Source organism: Vulpes vulpes, chromosome 3 (genome assembly GCF_048418805.1).
Source record: "Vulpes vulpes isolate BD-2025 chromosome 3, VulVul3, whole genome shotgun sequence".
Taxonomy (NCBI): Eukaryota; Metazoa; Chordata; class Mammalia; order Carnivora; family Canidae; genus Vulpes; species Vulpes vulpes.
In genome coordinates, this window is record NC_132782.1 from 103,649,601 (window position 1) to 103,675,774 (window position 26,174).

The window sequence follows — 26,174 nt, forward strand, 5'->3', positions numbered from 1 at the left end:
ATGGCCTTGAGGGGTAGGTTAAAATAGTCAGAAGCATGGCATCAAAGTCAGGGAGGTCTGTAAAAATAGGATTGCCTGCCCATCTCGTGGGGGTTGTTTTGGGGAGAAGCAGCACGGGCATGCCGGTAACACTTAGCACAGAAGGCTGCTCTGTCTGGCTGGGTTCTCATCAGTAGCTGGCTCTGTGGCCTGATCTCCCCACAGCACCGCCCTCCCAGCCTCCAACCCCAGGGCTCTTAGGAAGAGCCAGTCCCTCTGCCCAGGGAACTGCCCCCTTCCAGGGGCAGCTTCCTATCCCCAGATTCATAAAGCTCCGCGCCTGCACCTGTCTTCTCTCAGAAGTGTTCTGGGCCCCTCTCGTCTCTGGGGCCTTGTGCCTCCCCTTAGCCCTGTGCCCACACAGTGACTTCTTCCCAGCAGTGTGGAAACCTGCTCAGTCCCTCCCATCTTTTCAAAAAACTCCCAAGATCCCAGTTCGCCTTTGCTCCTGATAATGTCTTTCCGTCTGCAGAGTCAGATGCTCTGCCTGTGTCACCCGTGCCCTGTCCCTGCTCCCTGTTGCCTAGTGGTGGTCTCACACCACTGAACCATGCTTGCTAGGGGCCCTGTGACTTCTGTGCCATAAAGCCAGCCGACTCTCCCCTCCACCTCCCCGTGACTCAGTACATCGGCCTGTTCCTTCTCCTTGGGTCCCACAGCGCCATACTTTCTAGGTTCTTCCCTCTCCTCCTCAGCCTACGGCTTCCCAGGCCTTGCCTACTCTCCCCCATGTGTATGGTGATTAAATGTTGGCATTCCTTGGCGTTCTACTAGGACTTCCCTTACTCTGGGTTGTCTCCATTCCTGTTCCTGTTCTTTCCCCTTCAGGGATAGAGGTCTTGTAGAAACACACGTCAGATTGTGTTCTCCCCCTGACTAAACACCCCGCGGTGGCTCCTACCACACACCGCACAGCCACAGGCCTTCAGTGCTGTGCCTTCCATTCTAGCTTCACTGCAGGCTCCTCCGCCATGTTGGCCTACTTCCTCAATAGGGCTGCGCTTCCTCAGAGATTGGCTACTTCATGTTCCTTCTGGTGGGAACACAGTCCCCACCCCCAGTACTCTCTCAGTCTTCAAGTCTCAGGAAAGACTCCACTGTCTTTTCTTCAGGGAACCCTCCCTGCATCCTGGGCTTGAGCAGCACCACGTGGAGCCCCCAGAGCGCTTCTCCATTTGCAACCCTCAGCACACGTGCGGCGCTCTGTCCACTGCCCCTCTCCCGGCGGACACAGTGCCTGTGTCTCTCACTTAGCCTCCCAGCCCCAACTGCCGAGGCTTAGAAGATGGTGTGTTTGTTCCTGAATGAATGGATAGATGAGTGAATGAACAGATGAGAATTTAATACATCAGTGTCAGTATTCATAAACCAACGGATGGACGAAGAAGCAACCAAGTGAGATCTAAGTACCTTTGTAAAGCAGTTAGCCTCGTTCTTATATATAGTAAGTACTCAGTAAATGGTAGCTTTATTTACTTCTCATCAACTTCTCAGCCAGGAACTATGAAAAGAAAAAGAACAAACGTACCACCAGGCTGGTTAATGGAAGCAGTGTTCTAGTGATGTCATTCATTTTATGTTACAGCGGTTGGCCAAGGCCTTGGGAGGACTTAAAGAACCTCATTAGCAGCCTCTCCCACCCTAGCCCCTTTTGCTAGTTCCTATTTGTCCTCCCCTCTCCTTCCTTCCCTCTTACCCATGTTAAAAGCATCATGTCTCGATTCTGGCCTACCTGGTGCTCGCTACCAGTCTCTTCCCTTCCTTTTTCTCCTCTAGACTGTGGGCCTCTTCAGGGCGGAGAATTTCCCATTTCTTCCGCCATACCTCAGTGCCTGCACATAACCGAGCGCCAGTGTTTGTGGAACGAATGATTGAGATGAATGTCTGTAAAGCTGCCTGTGGTGTCGTCAGCAGAGTTAGTGAAAACAGTTTGACATGCTTTGGCCTCAGTACAGTTTTGAAAAATGATACTTAAAGACTCCTTGATTTTATACTTGTTGAGTACGGTTGATGTACTGGTTCCTGGATTTTCCATTTTCTCCCCACGCTTTTGCATGGGAAAGGTCATGCTAGATTGCATCCTCATTCTACATGACAGCAGGGCTCCACGAGCCCTCGCAGACTCAGGCTTTGTGAGGCCCTGCTCCCTTTGGGCACACCAAGGCACAGTGAGTTCTAGCTCACCAATCCTGTGTCAACTGCAGAACATCTGTTGGCTGAGGCACAGTTCTTTGTGTCTTAACTGTGGGTTTTGTGATTTAACAGCAGTAGCTTAGTTAACTAGGCACTTGCTCTTTGCTGGGCCCTGTGCTAAAAGCTTGGCAAGCAAGCTGTCCACTCTTCCTAGCAGCCTTAGAAAGCAAATACATGAGCCCATTTTATGGATAAAGAAACAGAGTCGGGGAGGCAGATGACTGGCCTCGGGCCAGTTAAGATTTGGGTAGGATTTGAACCCAGGCTTCTGTGGCCTTGGAATCTGTGATTTTCCCATGTGACTTTGCTGCCTCTTTCTTGGCATAGGTTTTAAGTAAATGTCAGCCTTTAGCTAGAGAGTGTTTTCCTTGTCACATCCTCAGCCTTTGTTAGAGAACTGGGAGGTGGAATGAGGGTGGGAGCAGTGGGCAGAGCAAGTGCCTGTCTTTAATCGAGGAGGTGATGTGAAGGGAACACACAGTGATGGGTGTGACCTTCAGGTGGTGGGGCCAGTCGCATGTGCTTCCTCCTCTCAGCCTTGTCAGCACGCAGGGGTGCGGCCACCTGCCCTCCCAGTGATGCGGAGCTGATGAGGGGGCCTCGGGGATGCTCAGCATCTCTGACGCACGGCCGCTGGGCCAGCTTCCGTGGGATCACATCCCCTCTGCCTCTTCCTTCATTTTTTCTGACTGTCCCCTTCACAGGCGTGGAGCTTTTTTATTTTCATGCTTTCAGTCTCAATGCTTTTAAAAAATAATTACCCTCGGGGTACCTGGCTGGCTCAGTCAGTGAGCCTGCGACTCTTGCCCTCAGGGTTGTGGGTTCCATCCCCCATTGGGTGTAGAGCTTATTTAATTTTTACAAAATCTTTAAAAAATAATTACTGTCTGTTAGAGAAGTACCTGCTGCATAAAAGAGCAAGGGATCAGGGTCCTGAGTCCTCACCGGGTGCCTGAGGCAAGCCAGCCAACTTCCCGAGTCTCCACTGTTGGTGGCTCTTGCTTTCCTTTCCCAGCGTCGCTGTGAGGCTCTGTTATGGTGACACGTGGTATTTGTCCCTGCCCCTGGGAGCCTGTCTTTAGCACCAGAGCTCGCTCCTCACTTGCCATCCAGGGCCCTCATGCACCAGATCAGGCTTCAGCATAGACTTCTTAACTGAAGTTTTTGAATTTGCTCTGTTGGGTACACACAGGCTGCCAACAGATAAAAAAGCTGTACCTTATCCCTCCCTCTTTCCTGCCATAATCTTAGATGAACCTCCTACAAAAGAACTGTGGTGGATCTTGGCGCTACAGACATGACCAGGGTGTGGGCCCAATCCTCAGAGAGCATGGGCCTGTTGGGTAAATGTGGGGAACGGGGGCATTGAGAAAGGACTGGCTCAGGAGGAGAAGGGAGGACGGCAGAGGGTAGAGCAGAGGGTGCCGCTGCTCAGCCTGGCTGGCTCGCCCTGACCTGTTTGGGACAGCAGCCCTATTGCAGTGTGCGCCTGTTCGAGGCCCTGTTCTGTACACACCTTAGTCCCTGCTTCTTCTCTCCAATTGATTGAGGGGGCGTCCAGTCATGCACATGGGAAAATATTCCTAGTGACCATTAAGGCTGAGTGTGTTTTGTTTCTGTTTGAACTCCTTTCTTTAAAGATTTTAAAGCGCTTTCAGTAGAAGCTGAGATGAAAGCTGCCATTCTCTATTTGATAAAAGTGAAGAAGCGGTCAATCTGTTATCAACCCAACCCGATCAAAGTAATATGGAATGTGAGAAAACTTGCATTCAGTATGTTCATATTTAGATAAATAGTCAAACACAAAACAGCACTTGGCCTCACCCTGTTGTGGCTTGAAAACCACAGCACCCCGGCCAGGGCCCTGGGCCATCTTTAGGAGTGTCCGAAGGAGGCAGGGCTGAGCGTGAAAGCACCTAGTGGAGACAGGGAGTAGGGCTGCTTTGGCAGAGCTGGGAGAGGCTGCTCTCCACACACAGCCCTTCTGCCAGTGGGTTAACATACCAGGTTGTCACACAGAGATTCCTTCTGCTGGGTACACAGAACCTTTGTGGATAGACAGACTGATTCTATTGAAGGCAGGTGTATATGGCTGCGTTAACTCTGGATGATGCCATTCAAGACCCTTTCAGGGCACATGGTGTCAAGGAGAGAACATAGGCTTTGTTTTAGATCCTAGCCCAAACCCTCGTCACCTTGACCTTGGGCCCGTCCCTTCTTCTCGTCCTGTCTTTGCTTATGCAGTCAGCATAACACTTACAGGATTCCCCGTGCCTGGCAGAGTAAGTAGCCAGTAAGTGCTTCTCCTTCCTCTAGCGACTGGATACTAAGAATGTAGGCATCAGACATTGAGACTTAGTGTGGCTGCCAGTGGCCTTTGCAGATGCTGCGCGCAGGGCCAATGGTGCGCCACTGTCTCGGCAGCCACTGTTCCCCAATGATCTCAGCCAGCGATGGCCATATGGCAAGGACATGCATCGCTTTCTGAGGAAGGTCCAAGACGTGGCACTGCTTGCTCGTTGACACCCTATAGGGGCACTGCCATGTCACTGAGGATATTGAACTTGGAGAGATTCTTACTTTGTCTTTTACACACCTTCTGTCTTAGACCGTGTGTACTGGAAATGGCCCTTAGAACTTGGCCAGGATAAACAACAGAAAACCTAAAGAATTTGTTTGTTTAAGACGCCATGAACATTTGTAAAACCATCACTCAACCAAAGAACTAAACTATTGCTAATAAATTACATCTATCTGTTGGTCCTCCTTGTCCCATCCTCCTGATTCCCTGCCAGGGGCAACAGCTCTCCTGAAAGTTGTGATGATTATTTACTTGCTTTTTTATTCTCTCTCTCTCTCTCTCTCTCTCTCTCTCCCTCTCCCTCTCCCTCTCTCTCTCTCTCTCTCTCTCTCTCTCTCTCTCTCTCACACACACACACACACACACACACACACCACACACACACACCCCTCCCTGGATATATTGTTGGTGTGATTGTTTGATTTTTGTCTAGAATGTCGTAAAATGAGTGTCAAACTACAAATAGCCTTCTGGGACTGGGGTTTCTCATTCGCCATTACATTCCTAAGATCCCCTCATTTTATTGTGTTGCTACAGTTCATTTATGTTTACTGTTAGACGATATTCCATTGTGGGAATATAGCACAGTTCTTCCATTTACCTGCTGGCGAAGACTGGGATTGATTGCTTCTTTCCTTTTCTCTCTCTGCTAGTATAAACAATGTGTTCTTTTTAAAAAACAGTTCTTGGATTTACCTCATAAATGCCCATGTACTAGTATATATCTAGGAGTGGAATTGCTGGGTCATAAGATGTGTGAATGATCAGCACTACATGAGAAAAACCATTGTTTTCTCCCGTGGTTGTACCAATGGAGATCCCCTTGCTCCGCATCTTCCCAGCCATTGCTGTTAGCGGTCTTTTAGATTTTTGCCAGCAAAACAGACACAAAATGATATTGTTCTCATAATTTGTCTTTGCCTGAGCTTGAGCATCTCTTTATGTAATTACTGGCATTATACGCCTCCTTTTCTATGAAATGACTGTGCCTGCTCTTCTGTCTTTGCCCATTCTTTTGTTGTGCATTTTCTTCCTGATTTGTAGGCGTTTTTATGTATTCTGATGCTGGTGCTTCACCAGTTCCATGCATTACAAATATCTTCTTCCAGCTTGTGGATTGTCTTCACTCTCTGAAGTCTCTACTGATGGACAGAAATTTTAATGTAATGTAGTCATACTAATTGACCTTTTTTTATTGCTTAACACTTTTCATATCTTCATAAATTCTTTCCTACTTCAAGCTCAGAAAGATATTCACTTATATTTTCTTTTCAAGTTTTCAGAGTTTGCTTTTGACATTTCAGTTCTTCATCCATCTGGAGTTGATTTTTCAGCATGGTGTGACTAAGAGTCCAATTTCATTTTTTTCCTATGGATAAACAATTTTTCCAACTTTTCCTTTTCCACATTCTCTGTCATGCTGTCTTTGTCAAAAATCAAAGTTTCACAGATGCGAACGTCTGTTTCTAGATTCTTCTACACCATTGGTCAGTTTGTTGATCTCTATACCATTACTACACCATCTTAATTATTCTGGCTTTCCAATAAGCTTTTATAGCTAACAAGGCATGTCACCTTCATTATTCTTCTTCAGAAATGTCTGGGCAGTTGTTGGACCATTTGTTCTTCTGTTTAACTTTTGGAGTTAACCTTTCCAGTTCCACAGAATAAATCAGGGTATCATTGCCGTACAGCAGAGATACCCTCTTTGTTGTACAGCTGTTTCAGCAAATGTGTACAGTCATGTAACCACCACCACAGTGATGATACAGGATGGCTCCATCACCCCCATAATTCCTCATGCCCTTTGTGGTTGACCTCTTCCCCCAGTCCCTGACTAACCCTGCTCTGTTTTCTGTTGAGATTTTTTTTTAATTCCTTTTTAAATTTTTTCAGTGTGTCATTAAAATGAAGAATTTGTTTTTACTGGAATTGCATTAAATGTATAGATCAGTTTAGGAAGGCATCTGTATCTTAAGTCATCTTGTCCATAATCATCATCTATCAAGTTAGTTTGAGAGACTTTGCCTGATAATAATGGAAACTTCTTAAGTTTTAGGGGAAAAAAAAAAATCTATACATTTTAAGTAATTCTTTAAAACTCCTAGTAAAGGACACATTTTAGAAGCCAAGTTCCAGTCTCAGTAAACACACAAATACATACAAAAATGTGGCAGAGGGCAGCCCTGGTGGCTCAGCGGTTTAGCGCTGCCTTCAGCCCAGGGCGTGATCCTGGAGACCTGGGATCAAGTGCCACGTTGGGCTCCCTGCATGGAGCCTGCTCCTCCCTCTGCCTGGGTCTCTGCCTCTCTCTCTGTTTCTCATGAATAAATAAATAAAATCTTCAAAAAAAAAATGTGGAAGACATGTGGCAGTAATATATACATATATATGTGTGTGTATGTATATATGTATGTATGTATATATCATAACCAAGACACAACGTGTTGTGTCTTGGTTCCAAACTGGCTTTGTGGCCTACCTACAAGACTTCCAGCAAGCAGCCTAACTTTTCTGATCTCAGTAACTATATCTGTTTGGTGACTAGGGCATCCCTTCCTCACAGGGCCCTTGTGAAGATTAAATGCTGTTACAGGTGCAGGGTGTCAGGAGATGAGCAGATCTGGTGTAGGGACCCTGTGAGTGGGTGAGCCTATGTAAGGGGAGCTGCCCTCACTCACCTACTACCAGGAGGCAGGGAGGGCTGTCGGCATGTGCTCTTCCCTAGAGGCTCTAACCAAGTGGCACGATCGAAAGATGGCCTTGAATCATTTCCCTGACAAATTTGGAAAAGACTAGTGTTACCAAGCAGCCTGCTACATGCTGCCTCTGACAGGCGAGCTGGAATCACTGGAGGACACAGCTGACAGCCAATTCATTTTGCTGATTCATCCATTCGAGGAGGGATGGCTTGGAGCCAGAGCTTGGCTTCCAGATTAAAGGCTGAGAGCTCCAGAGCTGCTGGGACGTGAAGGAATGCTGGTAAATGACTGCCATGTGAAGGCCAGCGGTGAAAAGTGGGTTGTTATTTGTTTCCCCTTTTAAGTGATCCTAATTCCACATGTGCTCGGTTGAATTCCCCACCGTGGTAAGGGAGTTGTTTGTAACGTTTGTCCATGGGGCTGTGAGCTCAATTATTGGAAACAACCGGATACTGTTAAATAGATCATCTTGGCTCCTTTATGACCCTATCATCACCTTTGCTTTCATGGGGAATATTGACTCAAGCCTTCTCTTTTACTTGGGAGTCCAAGTGAAACTGGAGAGTGGGATTATTGCAGATGCCATCCCTTTGGGGATGCAGATGCCATCCCTTTGGGGATTCTGCTTGCAGAATAAACCTGCTGGAATAAGGAATGGGACTTAACAAGAAAAATCCAGGAGATGCATATTTACCAACAATCAGGACCAAATAATGATGGTAGAGTCTGTGGGTTCTCATTATGGATCTCACTAATAGCCTAACCCGTATTAGTAAGATAGTCTTAGGCTTACAGAGGGATACCCTGACATGCATTTTGCATGTGACAGGATAAGCTTAAGGGAGTGGAAATTTTGTTTTGACTTACCAAATATCTAACAAGTTCCTGGGACAGTGAACATTTGCCAGGTGGAAGCATGGATGGTTGGTTTGTTGGATATTTAAATGGCCGGGTAGTTAAATGAACAGAAAAAGTCAGAAATGTGGACCATTAAAAGCAGGAAAAATATCTGCTGTCCCAAGGAATAAGACTTTGAAGAAAGGATCCTATTTCTGTGGTTCTGTGCTAGGAGTGACTTTGGTCAGTCACACATCTCCAGGACCGGATGCTTTTTCTGTTTATCTCCTTGGGAATGAGTCAGAGCATGCTGCTTTGAGCTCACATTTCAGTAACTCATTCTCCTTCTTTAGGAGACTTTGTATAATAGGGAACTTCTGTAATATCCTGGAGTTCTCCTTCCTTTTTTTTTCTCTTTAACTTTAGAGTGGAAAAAAAAAAAAAAAACTTTAGAGCGGACATTTGAAAAGTTCTATAAACATCATAGTAAAAATTTGTAGTTTTTAAAGAGTAGTGTTTTTTTCCTGTTTTGTGGTGGTGGTTGTTATGTCTTGCTCCTTAGATGCTAAACATTTAGGTTTAGGGCATGATATTCTGTCAATCACAGTTGTGCTTAGAAGTTTCAGGCAAATCCAGTCCACTTGGAGTGAAGATGAAAAGTGTCAGGTGTCGGATATGTGCAGCATCTGCCTCTCATACAATTGTCTTTCCTTCTGTTTCAAGGTCTTTAATGTACTAGAGTCCCTCGTCTGGTTCTCACGTGCTGAAGGACAGCATACCCGTCACCACTCTCTTCTGCCATGTGTTCGTTCACACAGTATTTAGAGAGAATGACTCTGTACCAAGAACTTTGCTAGGAAGGCACCTGGGTGGCTTATTCAGTTAAGGGTCTGCCTTGGGCTCAGGTCATGATCCCAGGGTCCTGGGATTGGGCCCTGCATCTCCCTCTCCCTCTCCTCCCTGTTTGTGACCTCTCTCTCTCTCTCTCTCTCTCTCTCTCTTTCTCTCTCTCAAATAAATAAAATCTTAAAAAAAAAAGGGGGGGGGGGCAGGCAGCCCAGGTGGCTCAGTGGTTTGGCGCCTGCCTTCAGCCCAGGTGTGATCTTGGAGACCTGGGATCAGGTCCCATATTGGGCTCCCTGCATGGAGCCTGCTTCTCCCTCTGCCTGCCTCTCTCTCTCTCTCTTTCTCTCTCTCTGTATCTCTCATGAATAAATAAATAAAATCTTTAAAAAGTCTTATAAAAAAAAAAAAAGAACTTTGCTAGGAGTGGATACATGGACTCTGTTTCAGATATCATGGTGCTTTTGCAGCTGCCCGGGTACCAAGTCTGCTCCTAACAGTCCTGACCGGCGTGGCCAGGCTCTCACTATCTCACCGCCAGTTTGGGTAGTAACCATTGGTAGTGCCGGCGGGCTAGGAGAGTATATGCTCAGACCGCAGGAGCCAGAACCAGCACGTGGCTGCCCATCTGCCACCAGGTCTTGCATGAGCCCTCGCTCCCACGCTCCCAGCACGTTCTGTCCACCAGCCTCAGAGGAGCAGGCAGCAAAGACTATAAGGAAACTGACCTGGCCTTAGTGAAATGTTAACACCAGGGAGGGAATAAGCTCCAGCTTTCAAGTGCTCCTGCCAGCCAGAGGCACATTACAGAGAATTAGCAGTCTTTAAAAGCGGAAGGAGAAGAGGCATGTCTCAAGTATTGTGGAGTTATCTTGAATTTGCAGGGTTCAAAGCGAGGTGCAGAGTGACAAGAAAGGCCCTGTCCTTAGGGTTGGCGCAGCCTGGTTTGCATCCCAGCACTGCCACTGATCCACAGTGCGGCCCATGGCACGTGCCTCCGCTTTTCTCCTGAGTAGAGGCAGTTCCTCCTTTGCAGGTGGAGGAGCTGTGAGATGAGATGTCACATATGCGAAAGCCCAGGGCACATATGGTAGACCTTCAGTATGTGACACGGTGGTCAGCTCAGCTGTCAGTATTGCTTTGGTTTTCATTTATAACAGGGTTCACAGTTTTCCCTTGTGGTTTTTATTTTTTTTCCATCTTCTTACACTGAAAATGAGTAATTTTCAAGCAGTAATGTTTCCTGCAAATACATTTCACTTACCATCATTATGGTTCTTTATAGTTCACAGAGCACTCTCAGGCCTTTGGGAAGACTAGGGCACAGTCTTTTCTCCAGATGAGAACCCTGAGCTTTGGAGAGCCCATGGGACGTTCCCAAGGCTGCCTGGCTTCTCAATGACAGAGCTGGGGGTTAGAACTCAAGACTCAAATTTCTGGTTTCTTTGACTATCTCAGGCCACCTTTCAAAAGTGACATTTTGGATGAGGCCAGACTTTTTTATATGGGTTTTTTCTTTTTCTTTTAGCTGTCAATACCAGTAAATACGCAGAAAGCTATCGGATCCAGACCTATGCCCAATATGTGGGGAAAAAACGTGAGGAGAAGCAGATCAAGAGAAAGTGGACAGAAGATACTTGGCAGGAGGTTGAGAGAAAACGGTTAAACACTCAGTGCATATCCTATGCTCTGCAGAATCACTACTACCACACCAACAGGTAAGAGTTCTCGGCTGTTGATTTAAGAGGGCAGAGTTGTTCTAGCAGTAGCTTTTCTTCCTGGTTTTCACAGGATTTAAGTCGTAAATCTGACTTTCGAGAAAGTCTTTTTTTTCCCCTAACTTTCCACATAACGTCAGAAGTTACTGCTCCCCTAATTCCTTCTGTGCCATGTAGGCCTGCAGCTCTTGCAGTTAACAATCTCACAGAACTCCGTTGAGGCAGGCAGGATCCATATCATTCCCATTTCAGGGGTGTGGAAGCAGAGGCACTGTGACCCACCCACCAGTTCAGGGAGGGAGCCAGGATCAGAGCTGAACTTGTCTAGGTCTGATTCATCCTCCCTCTCCTCCTCCCCAGTCCACCGTGATGCTCCTGCCTGGCCTTCTGACCTCGTTTCAGATCCCATGGAGATACTGAACCACATGCCTGCTACAGAAAGAAAACTTGATGTACTTGCCCTCATTACCCATAATTCTTCAGAAGATACGTAGTGGTCACATATATCTTTGTGAGGCAAAAAGTGGGTATAGAAAACAGGGAAAAGTTCATTAGAGAAAATGATAAAGATGAGAAAAGTGTAAGCTAACAGAAGAAAATATTAGCCATAGTCCCATCACTCGGAAGCAATCTGGGTGCTAATATTTTGGATTGCCCTCTATGCTTTTTAAAAAAATATTTATTTATTTAAAGATTTTATTTATTTACTTGACAGAGAGAGAGAGAACATAAGCAGGCAGAGTAGCAGGCAGAGGAAGAAGCAGACTCCCCGCTGAGCAGGAGCCCAGTGCAGGGCTTGATCCCAGGACTCTGGGATCGTGACCTGAGCTGAAGGCAGACACTTAACTGCCACTCTCTATGCTTTTTAAATGGCTTTTTAGAGATTTTTTTAAAAATTGAGATATAGGGGTGCCTATGTGGCTCAGTCACGTAAGCTTCTGACTCTGGATCTCAGCTAGGGGCTTAATCTCAAGGTCATGGGTTCGGGCCTCATGTTGGGCTCTGTGCTAGGTATGAAGCCTTAAAAAACAATTGAGACATAATTAATATATGATAAAATGAACAGATCTAAAACTTTAGTTCAGAATCTTAAGAGTTATATACAACAATGTTTCCACAACCTAAAGCAAGGCATAGAACATTTACGTCTCCTCATAAAATCTCCCCGAGTCCCTTTACAAGCAACCCCAAGCCCCACAGCCCTAAGTGTCCATATCTTGTATCTGTGAGTAGGCATTAATTTTGATTATTTTTAGAATTTATAAAAAATGGAATCATATGGAATCATATTGTATTATGTTTGACTTCTTTCACTTAACATTAACTTTTTAAAAGATTTTATTTACTTTAGAAAGACTGTGTGAGTTGGGGGAGGAACAGAGGGGGGAGAGAGAAAGGGGAAGAATCTTAAGCAGACTCCATGCTTAGCATGGAGCTGGACATGGGGCTCAGTCTCACAACCCTGAGATCATGACCTGAGCTGAAACCAAGTGTTGGACGCTCAGTCAACTGAGCCCTACCCAAGCACCCTTCACTTAACATGTTTTGGAAATTCACCCTGGATATTGTGGTATCAAGAGTTTATTATTTCATTGTTCAGTAGTACTCCACTGTGTGAATATACAGCATTTACCTCCTCTCCTGTTGGTGGATATTTGGTTTGTTTCTGGTTTGAGACTATTATAAATAAGGTTGCTATGAACATTTCTATAAAAAATTTCTTGTGGCCATAGGTTTTCATTTCTCTTGAGTCAGTACCTAAGAGTAACATTGTTGGTTCTCAGGATAAGCGTGTGTGTGCTAACCTTTATAAGAACAACCATGGGATCCCATGGGATCCCTGGGTGGCGCAGCGGTTTGGCGCCTGCCTTTGGCCCAGGGCGCGATCCTGGAGACCCGGGATCGAATCCCACATCGGGCTCCCGGTGCATGGAGCCTGCTTCTCCCTCCGCCTGTGCCTCTGCCTCTCTCTCTCTCTCTGTGACTATCATAAATAAAAAAAAAAAAAAAAAAAAAAAACAACCAAATAGTTCTCCAAACTAGGTGTACCATTTTATATCCCACTAGTATTGTGTGAGTGTTCTGGTCGCTCTACCTCCTTGCCAACATACAGTGCTGTTGTCAGCCTTGTATTTCAGTCATTCTAGAGGGTACTACGTTGGATATTACATTGTGATCTTAATTTGCATTTCTCTGGTGACTAATGATGTTGACCACCTTTTGATGTGCTGGTTGGCCATTCAGGTATCTTCATTTTGAGGTGGTTATGTAAGTCTCTTGCCCATTTTCTAGTTGTGTTTTTGTCTTTTTTACTGTTGATTGGTGGGAGTTCTTTTATGTATTCTGGAGATACATCCTTTGTTAGATAGATGAGTGTGCTGCAAATGTGTTTTTTGAGTCTGGGGTTGCATATTCATCTTGTTAGTGATTTTGATGAGCAGATATTTTTAATTTTGATGAAGTCATGTTTATGATTTTTTTCTTTTATGATTAAATCTTTGCCTGTCCTAAGGTTTCACCAGTTTTCTTCCAGAAGGTTTATGGTTTTAGTTTTTCCATTTAAATCATGACCCATTTCAAATGAATTTTGTATGTGGAATGAGATAAGAGTCACGATTTAGTTTTTTTTAATATGGATATCCACTTGTTCTAGCAATGTTTGTGAAAAAGACTTCTCATTCCTTATTGGATTGACTTGGCATTTCTGTCAAAAATAAATTGACCATGTATGTCTAGGTCTATTTCTAGAATGTTCTGTTCCAATCATTTTTATGCCTGTTCTTGTGCCAATATCACACTTTCATATTTCTGTGGCTTTATAGTAAGTCTTAAAATCAGGTAGCATAAACCCTCCAACATTATTATTCTTTGTCAGATTGTTTTGGCTATTCTAGATCCTTTGTATTCCACATAAATTTTACAGTCCTCTGACCTCTTTCTTCATTCAGACTGTGTTGTAGTTTTTTCTGTAGAAGTCTTACAGGTCTAATAATTTTCTTCCTAAATATTTTATATTATTGGTGCTATTATAAAAGGAATTGTTTCCTATATTTCATTTTTGAATTGTTTGCTGCTTCCGTATAGTCATATTAATTGTTGTGTATCAACTCTGTATTCTACAACCTTTTAAAATTCACTTATAGTTTTTTCTTTTAATATTCCACAGGGTTTTTTATGCACACAATCCATTGGCATACTATTCACAACAGTTTTATTTCTTTTCTAGTCTTTATGTCTTTACTTTTTCTTGCCTAATTGCACTGACTAGCACCTCTGGTATATTGTCAAATAGAAGTGGGAAGGGTGGATATCCTTGTCTTGTTTCCAGTATTAGAGGAAGTCCAGTGTTTCCCCAGGAAGCCTGGCTTTTAGATTGGCCAGTTGTCCTCTTTTTGGGTTTAGGAAGCTGCCTTCCATTTCCAGTTTGCTCTAAGTTTGAATAGATGTTAAATATTTTCAGATGCCTTTCTGTATCTTTTTAAGTTGTCATATGGTTTTGTCCTTTATTTTGTTAATATTTTGAATGACATCAGTTGGTTTCTGAATGTGTAATTGGATATGCATTCCTGAGAGAAATCCTACTTGGTCCTGATGTATTATCCTTCTTAGGTGCTACTGGACTTGATGTGTTAATGTTTCATTAAGTATTTTGGTATCTCGGGACGCCTGAATGGCTCAGCGGTTGAGTGCCTGCCTTTGGCTCAGGGCATGATCCCAGTTCAGGGATCGAGTCCCACATCAGGATCCCTATGAGAAGCCTGCTTCTCCATCTGCCTATGTCTCTGCCTCTCTCTGTGTCTCTCATGAATAAATAAAATCTTTTTTTAAAAAAGTATTTCTATATCTTCATGAAAAATACTAGATTGGAATTTTTTCTTTTTTTAAATCTTTATCAGGTTTTGGTTATAAGGATTATGCTGACCTTATAAAAATAGTTAAGAAGTTCCTCTTTTGTTATTTTCCAACAGTATGTATAGGGTGTGTGTGTATGTTTTACGTTTTTGGTAGAGTTTACCAACGAAGACATTTGGGCCTAAAGTTTTTTATTTTTGGGGGGAATGGTTTTGATTATGGATTCAATTTCTGTAACAGATACAGGATTGTGTAGATTTTTCTGTTTCTTCTTGGATCGCTTCTGGTAATTTGTCTTTTTCAAGGAATACTTCATTTAAAAGGACCAACTTTTTATTGATTTTTTTCTCTCTTTTTTCCATTTATTTATTTCCTTGTTCGTATTATTTCCTGTTTTGTATTTTAATGTTATTCTTTATCTAGCTTCTTAACGTGAGAACTTAACTTACTGATTTTATGTATTTTCTAATAAAACGAAATTTTTGTTTAGACTGCTTAGCCACATCCCTCATACTTTGATAGGTTGTCTTTTTACTATTGTTCATGACAAGGTATATTCTCATTTCTCCTGTGCTTTCTTCTTTAACTCATGAATTATTTAGAACTTCTTTGATAATTATTGACACTGATTTTATGGCCCAGCATATAGTCTGTCTTGCTAAATGTTCCATGTGTCTTTGAATGGGTATAAAATTTCATTATTGTCATCTCAGATTACATTGTTTCCTGGGGCTCAAATCTATATCCTTAGTGATTTCAGGAGGAGAGAGGGGTCTACTTATTCTTTCACCTACTGAGAGAGGTGTTGAAATTTCCAACTGTGGTTGTAAATCCAGTTTTCCATTTAATCATATCAATTTTTGTTTCTTCTATTTTTTGCATCTCTTTTGATAGATATGTGCTTATTAATGATTGCTCTGTCTTCTTAATGAATTGCCCTTTTCATCAGTATGGAATGTTCCTCTTGATATCCAGTAATGATCTTTTTTGATGTTTATTTTTCTGATATTAATATTGGCACTCCTGTTTCTTATCTTTGGTGTTTGCATGGTGTATTTTTATTCAGTCTCTTACTGGTAATTTTCCTTTATAAAGTGTGTTTCTTATAAACAGCATGTAGGTGAATCTTACTATTTTATTCATTCAGACAACCCCTTTCTTTTACAGTTAATCTAAAGAATGCTATAGATAGGTCTGTGTCCTATCTTGGTATTTGTTTTCTATTCTGCTTGGTTTTTGTCCCTCTTTTCTTCTTTTCTGTTGCTTTTTGAATGAATCGTGTAGTATTTAGTCTTTGCTGATACTTTAGCATCTTGTTTATCTTCTCTGTTGACTTTTTTGCTTATACCTCTTTGTGTGTGTATGTATGTATATGTATGTATGTATTTATTGGTCATTGCTCTGGAGTTGTGGTTGACAAACTAGAGCCCATAGGCCAAATCTGGTCCACATGTTTTTATAAAGTCTTTTTTGGAACACAGCCATGCTTGTTACTTTACATATTGCCTCTGGCTGCTTTGCCTTAGGTGGGAAATTTGGGTAGTTTGATGAGACCATATGACCCACAAAACTCAATTTGTGTACTATCTGGACTTCAACAGAACAGCTTACTGACCCCTGCTGTAGAGCTACTCTCTCCAGTACGGTGGCCCCCAGCCACATGTGGCTGTTGGGTACCTCAAATGTGGCTAGTCCAAACTGAGATGTAGTTGTAAATATAAAATACATGTCAGATTTTGGAGAATTGGTGACATGTTCAAATTATAATATTTTGGATTGGGGGCTAAATATTAAAATTAACTTCACTGGGTTCTTTTCACTTTTCTTTTTAAATGGTGGCTCCTAGAAAATTTTAAATTCCATTTCTGGCTCATGTATTTCTGTTGGCCAAGCACTGCTCTAGAAATTATAGTGTTCCTCTTTCATTTATTGTGGTTATATCTTCAGGTGAAAATCAAGAACAACGTAGGACTCTTACAGTAGTCTGTTTCCATTTACCTCCCTCCCATCCTTTGTGATCTCTTGTCTCCTATTTTACCTCTACATAGGCCATAAACATGATATGTTGTTGCTTTTGTTCCTTTCCTTTTCTTTTTTTAAACAGTTATTACTTGGGAAGAGAATAAGGGGCTGAAGTATGGGGAAAATGACATAAGTATAAACACAGAAATGCAGGCCTTCCTCATTAAGGGCACAGTGCAGATGGGGGGGCGGTTATGGTCGAGGGGAAAGCCAAGGCTCTGAACCTCACTTCTCTAAGCTTTAGCGAGTGGTCTCTGAGACCCTGGGAGCGCTGTCACAGCAGCCCAGCTTCTCCCCTGGGCAGGCAGGCAGGCAGTGAGCTGTGCTGACAGAAATGGACATCCATCCCTGGTCCCTTTGGCTGTTTGCATCAGTATCATGGCACATGCTGCTTTTTTTTTCCTGTGATGGATTCAGTGTCCAGAATATTCAAGAAGCCTCGAGTCGATATGTGATCAGAACTAGGACTTATATTCTGGGAAACTGGACCAGAAATAAATTTGCTTGAGAAGGAGATTTGTTTTGGTGGCCTGAAATCTGAATAAATACAGGTTAGCATGGTGTTTGAAGAATGCTTCTTTACAGTGGATGCTAAAATGTTTAAAACCTCCCTTTTAGTAGGGATTGAGTCCCCCTAAGTAAGCACTGATGTTTGAAACCTTCCTGGAAGACAGGTGCTATCACCATTCTCATTTGATTAAGAATGTTCTCTAAAGAAAAATGGTTTTCCAAAGCCACTTTGCCCTCAAAGCCATTTCTCTCTTAAGAGATTTTGGTCAGTTGTGTCTATGGATTATTTACAATTCGCGTTTTTTCAACTGTTGGGAAAAACTCTTTGGCTAGCATCTTCTTTCTTGTCTTTTCTGTCTGTGAGACTCCATTTCAGCCTTCCTTGACAACATAGTAGCTCCTGGAAATTCCTGCGTATGTCGAAAATGCTAAAGTATATATCAAAGTTATGGTTTTCAGATTCCACATAATTGTCATAGAAAGTTAATGCTTTCTCAAAGTGACCAATGAGCATATTACATTAGGAAAAGGGGGAGATGCCTCTTTAGAGACGAGTAAGAATTCTGATGAACCTGGTTGGATTCTAGGACCCATTGCTTTGTCAGGCTGCCCACACATTTACTTATATATGGGGGGCAAGTGTTTTCTTTGCTCCTGCTGAAAAATGCCCTGAATACCGAAGAAGCCATACCGAGATGAGGGGACTGACACCACCACCACCACACCCCCGCAGCACCCCTGGCAGCTAGCAGACAAGGGTTCTAGCTCAGACTCTGCTGGTACCTTGGAAACAACTTCATTCACTCTTCCTTCAGCAAATACCCATCCAGAGCCCGCTATCTTTTGTTTGCTCATCTTAAATGAGGCATTTTGTTGAGAAAAAATGCTCCAGTCCCATCTGGCTCTTAAATTCCAGAGGTCTTTACACCAGACGTAGGCAGGGCAAAGCACGAGGAGGAAACCAATAACAATCTCTAGAGACCTCTTGCTTCTCTCCTCAGATAGCAAGTAGTTTCTTCTCAACCTAAGATGGAGAGTTTTGAAAATGCCCATGGTTAGAGAACCTTTAGATAAGGAGTATATAATAAAAATCAGATTGGGTAAACCAGATTCACAAGTGAACCCGTGAAAGCCTTTTACTGCACTGGAATAGTAAAGTGGCCTACCAGCTGAAGGAAAGATCTTGGTCGTTTCAGTAGGTGCTGTCTTTTAAATTCCCACCCTCCATCTGTGTCTTGGAAGCTTCTTTTCCTCATGATATCAAGACGATTAGAACCCCTAGCCTGTGGCAGAACAGACTTGGACTCAGCCTTTTCTGTCCTTGTGTCTTGGTCCTCTGCTTACACCTTCATTGCTTTCCTGCTTCTTTGACTTAGAGGGTTTGCCTCTCGCTTTCAGGCCTCTTCCCTCTCCACCATGTCAGAATGTCTCTGTAGCCTGAGCGCCACCATCTCACCCTGGTGGCAGCTCACTCCCAGCAATTGAGGAGTGCCTTCAGAAGCTCCATGTTGACCATCTCTTGTTTCGTTTTTCTTGCCCCTGGCTTCAGGGCTCCACTGCAGAAATCCTCACCTCAGCTTTGTGGGGTTTTTTCTTTCAAGATTTTATTTACTTATCTGATAGAGAGGGAGAGGGATAGGAAGAGGGACAAGCTGAGCAGAGAGCCCGATGCAGGGCTCGATCCCAGGACCCCGAGATCATGACCTGAGCTGAAGGCAGATGCTTTAAGTGACTGAGCCACCTGGACCCCCTGAACTTTTTTTAAATTGAAATATAATTGCCAAAAAAAAGAAATATAATTGCCATAAAGTATTATATTAGTTTCATCTGTACAACAACATAGTGACCCATCAATTCTATACATTACTCAGTGCTTACCGTGATAAGTGTCATCATCACCTGTCACCAGGCAACACTATTCCAGTGTTATTGCCTGTATTTCCTACATTTCTACCTTACATTCCTGTGACTGGTTTGTGACTGGGAGTTTGTACCTCTTAATCCCCTTCACCTATTTTGCCCATCCCTCCTCAAAAGAAATCCTGTTTTGGATTTTGAACTGGCCACCACCAGTTCCTTCCATTCAGCTTTAATTGCTACTGCTTCTCCTGGGGTAAGTTTCCTGTTGGGGCACTCTTTGTTTGCTTCTGAGTTTTTGTTTTTGTTTTTTTTAAGATTGCATTTATTTATTCATGAGAGACACAGAGAGAAGCAGAGACATAGACAGAGGGAGAAGCAGGCTCCTCTCAGGGAGCCCAGTGTAGGACTTGATCTCCAGACCAGGATCATGCTCTGAGCCAAAGTCAAACGCTCAACCACTAAGCCACGCAGGTGTCCCTTACTTCTGAGTTCTATAACTTAGGAACAGATCTGACATCTCTGTCTTTATCTGAATCACATGACATTCCTACAGTTTGCATATTCCCTAGAATAGACCCTCCTGCTTCTAGAAAGGGCTAAGAAGTTATCTAGTCTAGCCACCTCAGAATCTTTTCTGTATTTGGGAAGAGTAAACGTTGGCAAACTCAGTGTCCATCTTATGGGTTAAATATATTTTCTCAGAGAAGGTGTTTCCCGTGGTACTTTTAAACCATTGAAATTATATATGCACATAATCTTTAAAATTTTGCCTATACAGGAGAATATGAAATGAAGGTGAGAGAATCTTTGCTCCCCCCCCCCGCCCCCAGCTCTTCTTCCCACTCTCTGACCTTTTCTTTAAAGCAGTACGTTTCTTGTCTTGTCAACTTTGACCAATATATCTGGGTCAATTCTATACAAGATTATAAATTTAGTGCATGCACGTTACCTTCCATCTCTCTCTGTTTCTCTTCTCACCATGATTAGTTATGTTATTTATACCTTTTACTACTTTTTTTATCTGTACTTTGTGCTTTCTCGAGAAGTTGATTTTAAGAGATGGCATCAGGTACACAGCATCTATAATCTTACAATTGTGGCTGATCCGAAGGTAGTGAGTTATCTCAATTGATTGTAAAAAAAAAAAAAAATCTTACAATTATGTAAATGCAGTTCTCTCAAGGGAAGAAGTTGCACAGTGGGGCCCACTGGGAAAAGAGTATATTTCTGTGTCATTAAAACTTTGCTACCCAATTCAGAATCTTCCAAATATCCCAGCCTTCTTTCTGTGGATTTCTTTTGAGGGGAGTAGTTTTTTCCCTTGGGTGATTTTGACTTCTTTCCTTTTTTGCATATGTAGTGTATGGTTAGTAAATGGTATAAAAATGTGTCTATTTCACCTAATTGATAATGTTGCTAGATATAGGATTCTAGATCCAGAAATTATATCTGTTCAGGACCTTAAATACATTGCTCTTCCCATGTCATCATTAATTTGCTTTCCTTCAAGGCAGGTGCCATGTTTTCCGTGTCTCTGTATCTCTAATGCCTAACCTGGAGTCTGACCTGGAGTTATATCCTCAGATGTTTGGTGTGAATTAATGAATGAATAAATACTCAAGCCAGTTTCCTGAGTGTAGGCTCTGGGCTAGGTCTTCCATGTTTGTTTGTTTGTTTGTTTATTTATTTATTTATTTTAGACAGCACATGTGCAGGTTTGGTGGCAGAGAGAGCGAGAATCTTAAGCAGGCTCCTTGCTCAGTGTGGAGCCCAATACAGGACTTGATCTCATGACCCTGAGATCATGACCTGAGCCAAAATCAAGATTCAGATGCTTAACCGACTGAGCCACCCAGGCGCACCTGTGGTCCTTCATGTTTTAGCTCTTGTGATGCTCATAGCAGCATTGTCAGGGAGGTGAGGTTTGTTCCCATCTCCCAGAGGCTCAGGGAGATTAAACAGTTCTTGGCAAAGATGTGGGTTTGATACCAGGATTAACTGTAAAGCCCTATTCTTTCCACCATGCCCCACCCCCATACATTTTCCCAGATCTGGTATATAGTCCTGTCCTCTAGGGAAGAAGGTACTCAAGCAGATTGCATCTAGGTACATGGCACATAGGGGACAATTGTCTTGACTATAGTCACTACACCACCTAAGAAAACCTCTAAGAACTTGTATCTTTCACTTAAAAGCAATATCCTGGGAAGCAGAAGAGAGGCCCTTTTGGATTTCTACTCAGAAGAATCCCAAAACTTTCATTACAGAAAAATTTCAATCATATACAAAAGTAGGGAAAATAATATAACAAAGTCCTAGCTAGCTATCACAGAGTGCCACCAGTCAGTTTGTGGCCAGTCTTATTAATGCTCTCTCTTTCCTTCTCTGTTCAGATAATTTTTTTAAAGATTTTATTTTATTTATTCATGAGAGACACAGAGAGAGGCAGAGACACAGGCAGAGGGAGAAGCAGGCTCCTCTCAGGGAGCCCAATGTGGGACTCGATCCCAGATCCCCAGATCATGCTCTGAGCCAAAAGTCAGATGCTCAACCACTGAGTAACCCAGGGGTCGCTCTGTTCAGATAATTTTGAAGCAAATCACAGATGGCATATCCTTTCAGCCATAGGTCTCTTATGTATGCATCTAAAAGATAGTCACTTAAAAACAAAACTACAATGCCACTAACAACAACAACAAAAAAAACCAACAATAACTCCTTAATATCAGATAGCCAGTGTTCAAAATCATACTCACACATTTTTTTTCTCTAATTGTTTTGTTCGAGTACTAGTTTCCATAAAATTTATATATTACATTTGGTTGATGTGTCTCATCTCTCTCAATGTATATGAATCCCCTCTCTGTGTATTCTCTAGTGTCCTTAAGAAACTAGGTTGTTAGCGCTATAGAATTTCCCGTATTCTGGAGCATTCTTTTAAGTTTGTTTATTAACATGTTCCCTCAATACTGTATTTGTAATTAACTGGTAGTGAGATCTCCAAACTTGATCAGATTCACGACTGAACTAATGACAAGAATATTTCATGCATGGTCATGTATATTTCCTCCTGTATCACGTTGGGTGGCACCAACTGTCTGCTTGTCTCTCTTTTTGTGATAAGATTGATCCGGTGGCTTCAGATGTTGCCACCCTGGTCCATCCAGTATAAAGTTCCCTATTAGCTTTTCACCTAATGGTTTTAGTGGCCATTAGTGATCAATGGCTACATTTATTATTTCATTAAGGGTGAAAATGGTAATAATTTAGTTTACTTCATTTCTTATCCCAGATGCTTTTATTTAAAATAAAAAATTTCATCTCCTTATCTCTTTGGTTACCTAGCGATATAATTCCTATAGAAAAAGCAGAATAAATTATTTAATCTCTCCCCTCATCATATCTTTCAAAAACCAGTTTTCAAAATAACTAATTGGTTTCCTGTCACATTCTAACAGTGAGCAGTAAGATTTTGTTTCGTTTGTTTAAATCATGAGGTTTTTAAAAAAATACATATTTCATCTATTTTAGTACAATGAGGTTGTTCTTCTTATTGATGCTCTAATTATCTTGTTTTTGGGCAGTGGGAAAAATTTCTAGTTGACTCTTAAGTCTTCTGAGACAATCCCAGTGACCTTTATTATTTTTTTAAGATTTTTTTTTTATTTATTCATGAGAGACAGAGAGAGGCAGAGACACAGGCAGAGGGAGCCTGATAAGGGACTCATCCTAGGACCCTGGGATCAGGGCCTGAGCCAAAGGCAGATGCTCTGCCTTTGAACCACTGAACCACTCAGGCATCCCCCCAGTAGCCTTTCAAAGCCTCTTTCACTTCTGGTACTCTTTATTCAGGCTCTTCTATACATTTCCTACCTTATATTTAGAGTCAGCCATTTCTCCAACAGGCCTGTTCCTTTTGATAGAAAATGGTAGAGACTATAATCTGGGTGTTAAGGGTATTTATTGATGCTGGATTCATTGTTGTTTATAGCCTTTTTGAATTAAAAGGCCTAGCTTCCTTGCCTCCCTTCTTTCCTTTCTTCCTTTTTTCTTTTAAGATTGTTTATACTGTTATTTCCAATTCCAGTTAGACTCCCAGACTTATTTAACTTCTCTTAATTTTGTTTCTTTTTTCTTATGCTGAAAATTTTGGTTCTTAATTATATTAAAGTAATTACTTATTTGCTTTATGTTATTATACAGTAACTTCAGAATAACTCTAACAGTATCATTACAAATAATGCAATTATTGAAAATAATTTTTTTGCAGTAATTTTTCCCCTAGAGTATATCTGACTAGAGATGAACAAAGTACCTTATTTTAGGGGATCCCTGGGTGGCTCAGCAGTTTAGCGCCTGCTTTTGGCTCAGGGCATGATCCTGGAGTCCTGGGATCAAGTCCCACATTGGGCTTCCTGCGTGGAGCCTGCCTCTCCCTCTGCCTGTGTCTCTGCCTCGGTGTGTGTGTGTGTGTGTGTGTGTGTGTGTGTGTGTGTGTCTCATGAATAAATAAATAAAATATTTTTTTAAAAAATTACCTTATTTTAAAGTTGCTTGAAATAATTTCTCTTTATGTGGTTAAGCTACCAACCAAATAAACATTTAAGTTTGTTTCATTTTTAACTTTAGGGATTGCCTTTTCTGAAATTGGTTTTGCTTTATAATTATGTAGAGCATTTGTGTGGTTTCCGAGTCAGATCTCTCAAGCTTCTCTCCCTGCTTTCCCCAGCTTGTTTCCTCCCTCCCTCTGGTGACCAGTTTTGTTAGTTTTTAGTATATCCTTCCATTTTTACAAATAGGTAGATAGTAATGGACCACATGTCCTTTCCTTTACCTTCCATTTTTCATTTAGCCTTGTATCTCAGAAGCCGCTTTTAGTCTGCTAAAACACCAGAGGTGAAATGTGATTCTTTACACTGTAGATGGCTTTAGTGTTCCTGAACCTCCTTAGTAAAACCTACTAACCGTGGTGCCTGGATGGCTCATTTAGTTAAGCATCTGCCTTTGGCTCAGGTTATGATCCCAGGATCCTAGAATCGAGCCCCACGTGGGGCTCCTTGCTCATCATCAGGGAGCCTGCTTCTCCTTCTCCCTCTGATTGTGTGTTCTTTCTCTCTCTCTCTCTCTTTCTCTCTCTCTCAACTAAAAAATAAAATCTTAAGCAAACAAATATACTAACCAGCTAAATCTGGGTGTGTAATCCCAGTTTAAATGATCAACCTCATAGTGACATTCATGAATACTGTATGTCTTATGATTTGTGAAAAATAAATTCATGACCTGTGCTCTTGTTGAGGAGGATCATTCCTTGACCCTCTCTCACCTTCCCATCTCTTCCCCTGTCCCTCAGTATGAAGGTGTAAAGCTCACTGACACACTACCTGCTTTGTGCAGCAATGTGAAAATCAAGACAGTGCTCATATTTTTAAAACAGATTTTTCATTCCAGGTACTGTGCTAGGTACTTGACATTTTTTTAGAAAATCTCTGTAGTAACTCTGTGAAACCCTTGGTGATATTCCTAATTTATGTATGAGAAAGTTGAGTCTCAGAGAAGCTGATTAATTTGGCTAAAGTTGCACAGAATTCTTATTATGAGTGTTTTGGGTCCATAGCCCAGCGTATTAGGTTGCCTCTTAGAAACATGACACTTGTACACTTATGAGCATGCATGTTTGAGAGAGACGCTGTCTCATTTTAGTGAATTATGTTTTCTTAAAAAACAAAACAAAACAACAACAACAAAAACCTGTGTTAAACCCTAAGTTCCAAACCTCTGCATTTCTGCCTTCTTTGGGCTGAGGGTTTAGATGTCTAGTCCCATGCATCATCACTGTAAAAAAAGTTTAAAAACCCCCAAGCAGAAATGACGCTGGGATGTATAAGCCAATATAAAAAAAAAATCCTAAGGTGGCATCCTCTGGTATGCTCAGCACTGGTCATCCCCTTAGTAGAATCCTGTCTTGGGATTTGATAGATTGATTGGTTGATGCGAAGAGGCACTGCAGCAAGTTCAGAGGAAGATGACTTAGCAGTGAGAACGGATGGACACATGTTGAGTATGTTCAGTCTGGGACAGCAGTTGGAGGGAAAGGTAGTAGAAACCATCATTACATTCCTGAGGATGCCTTTATGATAGAAGTAGTGCTTCTCTGTCCTCATATAGGACTGAGGAAGAACCTGGATGGGGCTTAGGTGCCATTATTATTATTGTTTCATTTCTAAGAAAACTCAGGAAGGGATCGTGTCTTGCTCCACATCATAGAGCTGGTGCTGCCATAGACAGAGCTCTTTCTGCTGATGGGCTACCTTCCCTTCCTCTTCACCGATTTTGGCTAGGCCTAATTATCTTCCAAGGGCTGCGCTAATTTCAGACTTTGAAGGTGGTGGAGACCTTTAACATCTGTTCTAAATGATTTTTTGGTGATAACTAAGGAAAAATGATCATGGTCCTCCACTCAGCCCTCCCACTTACTCCTTTCCACATCTGAACAGTTGGAAGAAAGGATCATTCTGGTCTGAAGGGAGTATTTTAAGATATTGGAATAAACATTGAACATAAAACTAGAGTCTGGTTAATATAAAATGCAGAATTTGAAAGTCTGTAGTTACTAATAAAATGGAATGATTAACCAGGCAAGTTGGGTTTACCATGGAGTGTCCCTAAAGACATAAAACCTGGGAGCTTTTAAATCAAGATGTAGGAATAACTCTTAACTGGTATCTTGTGTCCCATCTACCTGGCCAGGGTCAGGAAGAGATGAACTTATCTGGTTTGTCTCTTACCTTTGTCTTCTCATGGGCTCAGATCAGGACACCACTGCTTTTTCTCAGAGGAGATATGTCAATAGGATTCCTGAGAATAATATAAAAAGAGGTACAAGGAAGTTGGATAAACAAAATGTGGTTTACGTATACAATGGAATATTATTCAGCTTCAAAGAGAAGGGAAGTTCTGATGCCTGCTACCACGTGGGTGAACCTTGAAGACATGCCATGGGCTGGGGACAGGAGGGAA

General features: G+C 42.3%; 1 protein-coding gene across 1 annotated transcript in view; it reads left to right on the forward strand.

Moving 5' to 3' along the window:
• The window catches only part of PARN (poly(A)-specific ribonuclease), a 154,335-nt gene that overhangs the window by 99,899 nt on the left and 28,262 nt on the right, over positions 1 to 26,174 (forward strand). The window contains exon 22 of the mRNA XM_026003146.2: positions 10,724 to 10,913. Coding sequence (XP_025858931.1) covers positions 10,724 to 10,913 — 190 coding nt within the window. The remainder of the gene's footprint in view (positions 1 to 10,723; positions 10,914 to 26,174) is intronic.